At 48.4% G+C, this 10968-nt stretch overlaps 3 protein-coding genes across 3 annotated transcripts; 2 read left to right on the plus strand and 1 right to left on the minus strand.

Moving 5' to 3' along the window:
* Nucleotides 1–710: 710 nt before the first annotated feature.
* On the plus strand, nucleotides 711–3905 carry PEX2_001360 (putative NTP binding protein; the record flags this gene model as incomplete). Its single annotated transcript, XM_016737414.1, has 1 exon — nucleotides 711–3905. One exon carries the CDS (start codon nucleotides 711–713, stop codon nucleotides 3903–3905), a length of 3195 nt encoding a protein of 1064 aa, XP_016598850.1.
* A 1346-nt stretch (nucleotides 3906–5251) lies between these two features.
* PEX2_001370 (methylenetetrahydrofolate reductase (NAD(P)H) MET13) lies at nucleotides 5252–7146 on the minus strand (the record flags this gene model as incomplete). Its single annotated transcript, XM_016737415.1, has 2 exons — nucleotides 5252–6260; nucleotides 6323–7146. The coding sequence occupies 2 exons, from the start codon at nucleotides 7144–7146 to the stop codon at nucleotides 5252–5254; spliced, it is 1833 nt and encodes a 610-aa protein (XP_016598851.1).
* A 737-nt stretch (nucleotides 7147–7883) lies between these two features.
* Nucleotides 7884–8621, plus strand: PEX2_001380 (orotate phosphoribosyltransferase; the record flags this gene model as incomplete). The annotated part of the gene is made up of 1 exon (XM_016737416.1): nucleotides 7884–8621. One exon carries the CDS (start codon nucleotides 7884–7886, stop codon nucleotides 8619–8621), a length of 738 nt encoding a protein of 245 aa, XP_016598852.1.
* Nucleotides 8622–10968: the final 2347 nt, after the last annotated feature.

Below are 10968 nucleotides of genomic sequence, written 5' to 3' on the forward strand. Positions count from 1 at the left end.
TGAGGCTACACGCGATATAGCTTTGCATTTGACTTTTGTTTCAAGGTATTCATCCACGTTCGCCACGCTGGGGAATGCAAGCTGCTCATCTAGGGCGGCATATCGAAGTTAGGGCCCACGACATTTCTTTGGTTTCTGATCACTCGATGTTGGTCTTTGATCTGATTAACTCGGCCATTGTATTCAATTCAATTGGCGGTCAGCTTGCCTCGGAGTTCTCAAGTTAGCAGTCCACTAGGTCTACGCTGTCATCTAGATATCTGGATCGCACTTTCTTTTCAACATTCAGCCCTCGCAACTTCCATTCACAGGTGATGCAATTCATTTTTATGATGTAGGACTGGGAGGAAACTGCCATTCCAAATGGCGGCGGGACATTTCAACCAGCATTCACCCCAGGGGTTGGCATTCCTCATTACCGACCTAGCATTCCAACAAACCAGAGCACATTATTCTTACGCGTTATGAGGGCGACCACCTGTGAAGATCTCTCAAAGCCAGTCTTTTTTGGATCGCCCCGCTCCTCTGAGTCTATCATATCCTTACTTCGAAAGCCGCCGACCGACATAGATCTTTGCTCAGCAAAATCAGCACAGGAAAAGACTACTCTTTCCTCGCTCCTACACGGCATGGGCTAGGACAACTATTCACTGCGCTGTGCCCATAGCATTGGCAACCCAGACCACAATCGCTGTTACTCTCAGCCCAATATGGACGAAGCTCATGTCGAATTGCCCGATGGACACCTTGTGAATCTTTCACCACGACCTGTACGCCCAAGTCCCTACCGAGCGTACCGAGCCGAGTACAAGCCCTCACCAAAGCTCTCGGCAACTCCTCCACCCCAATACCAACAAGAAGGAAGATCAACAGAATATGCCATTGCAGGAGGCGCACCGGGGAATATCTCTCAACTACCCAAAGCTACCAAGCTGCCCGTCCCGAGGAGTCTCGCTGAAAGTCGTAAAGATGATACAAATCAAACGCGCAGTCCCACTGCGCTTCCTAAATTGACCCCATCCAGCCACTCCTCGGGGCGGCTTGGTGACCTGTCTAAATCATTGGAGAAAGGCCACGATCAATACTGGAGGAAAATACGGGATAAGTTGGAGGAGTCGCCGTTGTTGACAAGGCGGACTAAGAGCAAAGGAAGCGACGATGGCCAATCCCCCAACTCGCGCATCTCATATCACCGCAGCAGACTCTTGGCCAGCACTAGCCAAGATCAGGCAAGCTACCGGGCGGATAATGCACCATCAAGCATCCCGAGTCCAAGCAATGTCAACACCAGTCCCGCGCAGAGGTCGAGGAAGAATGCCCCCTCCACCCTTCCTGTGGACAGCCAAAACAAATGGCGGAAGGAAGATGATCAATGGGTCGTCATGGATGTGACCGAAACCACACCCCAGAAATCAGTGAGGACAAACACGACCACTGATTCCAGCCCTCGATCTCATCCTTCCGTCTCGCCAGTATCTGCTGAGGACAGTTCTATCACCGACTGGGAAGACCGATTCGTTGTCAATATGCCAACTGCAAAAGATCCCAATCCGCCAACAATGACAGCTCAACAAATTGCAGAGTATCAAAGAAGCATTGAACGGGTACACAGGGATGGTGGGCAAATGGTAGACCCGGCCACAGTGCCTAGTCGTAACGTGTCGCCCGAGATCAGATTCAATCCTAGCGAACAAAGAACCCGGAGCCCAAGAGGGATCACTACATACGACGGGGCGTACGAGAGGCGGCAAGTGCCGAGCTTGTCACAAGACGAACATCGCCCATTGCCGCAGCCTCAACAAAATGCTCACCCGGAGCAACATTCACAGCCCCAGCCCCAGCAGCCCCAACCTGCGACTGCATCGCAACAACGAGTAGCGAGCCACTACTACTGCCCGGATGAAATCGGGTATAATCGGATCAGCACAATTTGGGAGGAATCGCCCACAAAACCCAAAGAGAAGCGACACCCTCAAAACGCCGATGGGTCTTTTTTAGGGTGCAGGGAAATATCCGGGGAGAAGAATCCAGACGAAATCCTCAGGTTCGCTTCCTCAGCCCCAGACGATGCCAGTCTGCATCCACCCCCATTGGCCCTGGGTTCCAAGAACAGGCACAGGGTGTCGAAGGAAGTGAAGGAGGTGACAGACCGGAAAAGCATCCACAGAGTCGAGAAGATCACAGTCCTTCAAGAAGAGCGGCCACGAACTTCTCAGAATTCGAGACCTGCCCGATGCTCGAAGCCGTCAACCATATACCGGGATCGGAGTTGCTCCCCGAACCCACCCCCAATTTCACGGGCGAGGTCCCAGGATTCGAGCAAGGAGAATTACCATCCTACCAGCAATACACCCGAGCGGACCGGAAGTCTGGAAGAAAACCGGGAGGACGACGATGTGTTCATTATCACACCCACTATCACACGCACTATGATTCCCACCCCCGACAAAAAAGCGTCTTCGCCAAAGCCGCAAGGGCTGCGTCGTCCTGGTGGCACAAATCATACAGTGACCGCCGAAGCTACCAAAGCCGTTCGCGCAAAGGCTCAGATGATTTCCACACCATCGGGATTGCGGGCGGGGGCACCGAACATGAATCCCCAGCCAACAGACCGTACCTTGACAACTTCCCAAACGTTGCCACTCCCCAGTATCACCACCACGCTCAAAGACCAAGACGACGAGGGTCCAAACCAAGATCGCGTGCGAGATCACACTCCAGAACGAGCAGCAGGTGCAACAACGAATACTATCCGTGGCTTCATCCGTACCACCGGGCTGGCAAACCCTTCGGGGCTGGCCAGGCCACCTACAGATAGCATTACTACTATGCTGCGTAACAGGACTGAGTCCCTCCGCACACGCGCCGAGTCTCTGCGGAATGGTTCGGGGTCACTCCAGCGTGCGAACCAGAAGCGATCGCCAAGTCCTCAACCAATTCTTCCGTCTAGGGACAACTCGGAATCATCACGATCGGAACGGTCATTTCAATCCGCCAAAGAAACCCCACCAAACAAATCTGCCTCGTCGCCCAAAATGGTGACGATAGAAAAGAAACCAGAGGAAAGCAAGCAACCACCGCCAGAACCACCTGTACCAAGCAAACCAATAACGAAAAAAGTGACCATATCAGAGGAACGTCCTTCGTCAGCAAAACCCGACAGGCCCCCTACATCAACAAGAAAGATTTCCGCGCTAGCAAAGCCACCCAAGTTGAATAGTACCCCCAAGTTGGATGAAGCCTCCCAGTCTACAAAACCAGCCGCGTCTGAAAAGTCTCCTTCACCCAAAGCCAAGAAGCCCTATACTTCACCAAAAAAGGAAGAGCAGATGAAGGCACTGCCTCGTGTCCGTACCTCTGGTAATGTTCTGGAAATCGCCGAGCTCGATGGGCTGCAAGTTGCAAGTCCGAAGGAGTCTCTTCAATCCAACATCACAAACGTCTCTACCGATCTAGGTGACATGCATTCCGGAGACAAGGATGATTTCGATGGCCAGGGACTCAGCCCCTTAGCGCTTTCACTTCTTTTCAATATTCTTGTTGTTGCCGTCACCCAAGTCAATAGAGCTTTCCGAATGGGTGCCGACAGTCCTTATGCCAAATTTGTGGTCAAGAACACTCTAAACATGACAAGTCACTGTTGGCGCGTCTCATGTTGCATCTACGCCGTGGCATCCCACTATCAGGCTACAGGCGCCTGGCCTAAGCCCCGTAATGACCAGGCTGTCAGCCGGTTCATGGTGGAGCTTCTTCAAGCCATTGTGTATCTCTTGATTCTTGGGTTTTCAGCCATGCTGATAACCCGTACTGTTAGTTACATCGTTCTTGTGAGCAGCTGGGTTGTATGGTTTGCCAGGCCGTTTGCGTGGGTCTTCCAATGTGTTGGCCGTGCCCTGATAATGTAAAATTAGCCAGACATTTGGCTGCATCCTTGTACAAGATTGTTTCTCTGGAAGCCTCTAGTTTGGAAGGCGGACGTTCGTCGTTTTTGGTGCTTTCGGGTCTTCTTTGTCCTGGTCTCCAGCGATCCTACCTACTCAACTACCCATTTGTGTCTTTCGACTGTATTCCTAGCTCATCATTAAATAGGTCTCAAACTTGGATATTCTATAAGGGAACCATTTATTCTTGTGTACACCAATGTACGTAATAGTAGACAAGAACTTGCATTGATGTTGATATTCTTGACTTGAAACCGAGAGACAAAAAGCTGAAGACCCTGAACATACAGAGATGTGTCTCATCCAGCGTCGACTCTCCCATGTTGAAGAGAGAAATAAAATAACATCCAACTTTTGTCATGTCGCCGAAATCCAGAATTCAATCTTGTGTATGATGTCCTCTCCCTCCCTCTTTCTCTCTTGCTGTCAAAAAAAACAAAAAAAACAAAAACAGACCCAACTCCGACATCCTGGTGTTGAATGGTCCTATATGCTAGCCCCGGGATAATCTCGCAAAAGCAATGCAAAAGCAGAGAAAAGATAAGGAATTTAGACATGAAAGATTCTGTTCTCAAACATTTCAATGTGCGGATGTGCGTTGAGCAATCCTTTTTTAGTTCATGCGAAGGAGGTATCCACACAGCCGAGACAAAGGTTGATGTGTGTGAGACAAGAACAGCATTCAAGAAAGAAGCAAGAACCGGAAGAAAAGAAAAAAAGTAGAAGGAAAAGGGACATGGGAAAAGGGGGAAAGCAGGGCTGGGCTACTGCCACTGCCAGCGCTCTATGAATTGGAAGGGAAAAAGAGAGAAAACAGAAGACAATAAGAGCGGAATAGGCCGTAAAGGCAAAATTATGTTGAATTTTTGTTCTTCTTTCATTTTTTTGAGCCGTCCATTCTTCTGGGCAATCATTCTGGATCTTACTAGACCAAACAGAAAATATGACATAGCCCAGAAGAGAAGCACCGGGCCTGGAGAAGAATAGACCCGAGAAAATAAAAGAGAATCCGACGAAGCGCCATTGTTAAAAGAGACGGGGTATCGGTACATTATGTTGAAATGAAAACGCTGAGGAAGAAATCGTTGAGAGGTCTTCAGTCGTGACGCCATAAGACATTGCAGGGGGAGCCCGAGATGTGTTGGAGTAGTTGTTTGTGTGGGCTGTGGTATCGTTGAGATCAGTGATGTTGAATTAGGTAAGATGTTGAGTTGGTTTTATGAGAGGGTTGCAAAGATGGCATACGACCGAGGTAGGGGGTCGAGGGTGTGAATGGATAAGCAACTAGTTCTGAGTTGAGACGAACTGGTTTAGTTGGCAGCAACGCCATTTTGTTCGGCGTGGCTGTTGGTCAATGGCTTTCCAGCCACCTCGACATTAAGATCTTTGATCTCGAGGTCGTTGAATAATTCGAAGACAGCGTTAGATCTGTGGAAGTCGTTGTCGACAATGTTGACGAGATACCAGTCATCCATCACGTGCTGAATCAGCTTGCGACTAGGGCTGGCTGCGTCGTGACACTTGGACCAGTGCTCGCCCAAGAGGTAGGCCTCATCCTTCCAGGCCAAGAAACTGACTGTCTCGACAATTGTCGGCTGGATGATCTCCCGTCCAGCGAAGATACCCCATGTGAGGGCGTTCGGGCTGTCACGCGTGTTGGTCTTGAGCTCGCCCTTCTTGTTGGTGGCGTGGTAAGTCAAGTCATTGTTCTTCTCGATTCGAGTGATGAGCTCATCAATCAAGTTGGAGGGGACCAGAAGCTCAAGGTAGGCTTTCTGGTAGACGAAACCGTTCTTGGGGCCCCATCCGTACACAGGATGAGAGGACTTGACTCCATTTACGGCGGGCTGAGAGTTGATTGTCAAGAATCCACGCTGGTTGAGTTTGAGCAGGTCCTCCTGGATATCCTGGGCTTCGGTTGTGATTGGCGAGTCACTCCACGGCAGTCGGTCCAGCTTGCCGGTCAAGAAGTTCACAAAGATGTCCGAGATATCCTTGATAGACTTCGGCTCGCCCCAAAGTTTGATGTTCTGCTCGTTTGTGCCCTTCAGGCCCACACCGTAAGCGTCGAGTTCACCAAACGCGGGTGAACGAGAATCGGTCCAGCGACCGTTAGGGTACTCATCCCATGTCTGGGTACGAGCAACGTATGACGAGTTTCGGTTGCGCCAGAATACTGGTCGCACATCCTCTGTCCTTCGGCCAAGGCCAAGGGAAGGCCGCCAGGGCAGCGCGCGTTGGATTGGCGACTCGTCCGACGGGGAAAGGTCAAGCTCTTTGAGAACCAACTGGGTCGCCTGAGCCAGGTTCATGGTATAGCTAGACAATTTATCAGGACATGTCCGGATACTAGGATTGGGGGGTTGCTAGAGCAAACTTACAAATGCAGGTGCTTGATACCAGCTGCGATCAGCTGTCTACACATATTGGCGATCAGAGTTTTGCCGATCTCTCGAACCGCGGAATCGTCGTTCTTAACCGGCTCAAGGGTCTCCATCCACTGGGAAGGCACTTTAACCTTGGTCCAGTTGGACCGACGAATGAAAGAAGCGTATGTCTGAATGGGCATGATACCAGGGATGATGGGGACCGTGATGCCCTTGGCTCGGCACTTGTTCACCCATTCGATGAAGTTATCCGCGTCGTAGAACATCTGAGTGACCACAAAAGAGCTGCCCGCATCAACCTTCTCCTTCAAGTGGTCGATCAATTGATCCACATCGCTGTTGTCATCGGCACCCTCGGGATAGCCGCCCACACCAATATCGAAGTGGTTGCCATATTTCTCCCGGATGTATTTCACCAGATCCTTCGCATAGCAGAATCCATTTTCCGCAGCCTCCCAGGTCTCCTTGTCTCGCGGTGGGTCTCCTCGCAGAGCCAAAATGTTGGTGCAGCCAGCTTTGTAGGCAGCTTGGAGCGCTTGGTCAACTTTCTCAAGCGGCATATCTGTGCAAGTCAAGTGCATGCAGGTTTCCAAGCCATATACCGACTGTGCCACGCTGACCATCTCGCATGTCAGATCCGATAAGCGACCGCCAGCACCCCAGGTGATGTCGATGAATGAAGGACCCAACCCATGCATGCGGTCCATCCGGTCGTAAAGATTCTGTACACCCTGGGCAGTTTTGGGAGGGAAGAACTCGAAGGAAATTCCAGTCTTTCCCTCCGCCTCATTTTTGGCAAGCTTCTCTCGGATATGCATTGTGTCGGCTTAATCTAGTCTTTGTAAGCATACCACATAGTCCTAGGGAGCCATCGATTCCATCAGGGGTTTATCTTTGTGCTCTCGAGCAAACATACCGAAGACCGGCAATAATTAATTAGATTGTTTGTGGAACTGGGACGCCTGTGTAGATGAGACAGGCTACTTCTGTTGTCTGAGAACCTGAGCACAATCCCTGTGTACTGTGACACCTAAATGTCCAGAACCTAGGAATGAAGGGGAACAAATGAATAAAACACAAAAAAACTGAAATGAAAAAAAGTTAAAGAAGGAATTGTGAGGCTCCCAGGAGAGAGTGAAGGAAAGGAATTGAGGAATCCGGTGAGCGGAACATTTTGGGGGACAACATTTGGCGGGGAAGGCCGGCCATCGGAGGCACGTGTTGTATTTCTTTAAAGGGGAATTAGGGGGGAATTTAGGTAGAAAAGTGTGAGAAAAGTACAAAGTATAGGAAATAACGAGTGTTTCTCCCTTTTTAAACTCTTTTCCTATTAGAAAATGACTACTAATGGTACTTTTAAACTGAGAAATCGATTTCTCTGACCTGATAAGGCGCAATACGAAGCCATACCGCCTGCCCCTCCATGGAAAACAAAGTTCCGGCAAAATTTTCCCGCTCGACTCAGCTTCGGAATTTGACATCGTCGACTCTTTGACACTCTTTAACAATTGCTTAAATTCCCTAGAGAATTACCTGCAATCCCTCCAACTCCAAAATGTCGACCGTTCCTCCTCCATCTGCCGATCAGGACTACAAGTCCACCCTCCTACCCCTCCTCATCAACAACAATGTCCTCTCGTTCGGCACCTATGTCTTGAAGTCCGGCCGTGAATCACCCTACTTCTTCACCTCTTCTCTCCTTCACACTGCACCTTTGCTGCGCGCCTCCTCTGCTGCATACGCTAGTGTCCTCTCCGCTGAGCCTTTCGTCACCACCAACGCCGACGGCACCGCGCAGCCCAACTTCGACATTATTTTCGGACCCGCATACAAGGGTATCCCCATTTGCGCATCTGTCACCAACGAGCTCGCTGTTCGGGATTCTCTCTCCGGCAAGGCTACCTGGGACAATGTGAGCTATTCCTTCAACCGCAAGGAGGCCAAGGCACACGGCGAGGGTGGAAACATTGTCGGTGCCCCGCTGAAGGGCAAGCGGGTCGTCATTGTGGACGATGTCATCACTGCCGGTACTGCACTCCGTGAGGCTGTCGGTATCATCGAGAAGGAAGGCGGTATCGTCGCTGGTGTCGTTGTCCTGCTGGATCGGGAGGAACGTGTCAGCGATACCGAGTCCAAGAGCGCCATTGGCGTTGCCCAGCGTGATCTTGGTGGCAAGATCCCCATCCGGTCTGTCATTGGTCTCCACGACTTGATTGAGAAGCTGGGTGATAGCATTGGTGCCGGTGAGATCCAGCGCTTGAAGGATTACCGTGAGCGTTACGGTGCCCAATAGATAACGGCTTGTGGAATCCGCCTAATCAAGGCATGATGTATGAGCAAAGACAACAGGATGGATACCAGGATATTTTGGAGTTGCCCTGAAAATATTATTATTTAAACATTACCCATATCCAAACCAGGAGACGGGCACATTCCTATATGGACCATTTGACCTGTCCTCGATACTTGACGCAACCATATAGTTTAGACCAGCCACCAAATCGCTTCCCCATTTCCCCATCTTGGAACAACGTGATATAATGGGCAAGCAAACTGACTTTCACTTTTGTTTTTGGAATCGCCCACGGAGGTTCCTAGCAAACAGGTGAGACCAGTGCTCAATCCGGCAATAGGATTTTCGATAGATACTCCAATCGGGAAACATGGAGCTGTGTATGCCAGCTCTCCGATCTTCGATCTTACTAATTATGTATCTGGCCATATTGATAATCAAGTGTGTTTTCGACTCTCTAAATACTTTCACCCATGTTGTATTCCAACACACCCCTGAACTGACTGGTTCCACTCGGACGCCGGAACCCCTGTGAGCAAGACAATGTTCCACATCAACTTGAAGAAATAGATAATCTAGATTGAGGTATCTTCGTAAGCCAATAATGGTAATCGATATTGCGCGGCAAGCGACACGCAGCACGGCAGATGGTACCAGTGCTAGGTTGTGTTTGACACTACGCGCACAAAAGGCATTAACAAGTACTTCATTTAGAACGAATTGGACAGTCGATACATATAGAGACATGTACATATCAAATGCTGCGCTCGGGAATGTGCATCTACCAAGTTAATCACTTGATCAGTACATGGTTGGACATACTAACGCAGTACACAGTAGTTCCGAAAAGTAGTAATTGCATTGAGTAAGATGTCTGTTTCATTTGTTTTGCGCAGCCACGATCGACATAAACCAATATGGCGATCAACCACTGGGTACATATATATCTACGTAGGTTACTATTTCTAATGATGAGAAACATATACTAGATTGTATCTGAATTCCCTCGAAATAGTCAAGTTTATCTATGCAACCTTCCAGGTTATCCCTAAATCCCAGATGAGACATCTAATCAATGCTGTTTATACCCTCAATCTACGACAGCTTCCGGTGATATCCCAATGGCTGCCTGTGTTTCACAAAGAGTGACAGCGCGGGGCCGGGGGTAGAATCTAGATTATTCAGTCATTTTCAACTAATTAGAGATTACAAACAATGATTGCTCAACTAGCTCCAAGGTTGAAGGTGTGTATTTCCAGCTAACACGGATTGGTTTCTATTTGAATAGTAGAAGCCTTTCAAAACCCAGCAACGTCAACGTTATAACTAACCAACAGTTAGATAATGAATAACTAGTCTCACTGTTATATATCTCTACATAGCACAATTAGCCCGCAATGGCCTTTTCTCAACTAGTAAGATAATGGAAATTACTATTGTAACTCACAGCTCCATGATATCAGTCTCTTCAAGGCTACCATCTTGCATCTGAAACAAAATGATACGCTTGGAACATGATTTAAAAATCAATTGCTTAAGAAACCAAGAGATGGAAGAAACATCTTTCGGTATCCGATTGGAATTTTTAGGGCCATTACATGTTAGGTCTTGGTTAGTATGGGTTAGCGTATTTCTATATTGCATCCTACTCTATATTTGTAGAGGGTTTTTCAATTGAGTATAAATCAGATAATTTCATTTAACAAACGCTCCCCATATTGTTCCATTCTGTACCCCAGAGCATAATTCGCTGTAGGATTCGTTAATGTGGTCAGTCATACACATAAACCCATGCTCCTTTTCCTTGTGGATTACAAGTGACATGGTGTTACCTCTGTGCTCTTCAGCTCTATTACATAGGAACATCCCTATGTGTACTTAATACATCATCTCATGTCATCTTTCAATCAACGACTTAATTCTCTCAACTTCTATTATCAGATCTCGGTGGCTTGACAGAATACTCAAGAGATATTGGCAGAGCATTAGATATCAATAATGAGCACACATTTAATAGCTCCATCAATCCTACATATTGCTTCGACTGTCACCCTCCTAGGAGCAGCCATGATAACTCATTAACTGCCGCCTCATTCTTGAACAACAGGTGATTCCGGTGTCCACAATGAATGTCAGGTTACATTTGGTGAATGCAGCATATGTAGTCATGTTTTCTTGTTTAGAAGGCTCACTACACAGGAAACAGTGTTTCCGGAGCTTCAACGATCAATATCTACTGGTACTGACTTGAACAAATGTTAAAGTGACTCAGGCTTCTCTAGGATAGAATAGTGCCAGCAACAAAATTTAGTAGTCTATATATATCAGTACAAATTGCAGGGTACAG

The sequence above is a fragment of the Penicillium expansum genome (genome assembly GCF_000769745.1).
Source record: "Penicillium expansum strain MD-8 chromosome Unknown contig5, whole genome shotgun sequence".
Taxonomy (NCBI): domain Eukaryota; kingdom Fungi; phylum Ascomycota; class Eurotiomycetes; order Eurotiales; family Aspergillaceae; genus Penicillium; species Penicillium expansum.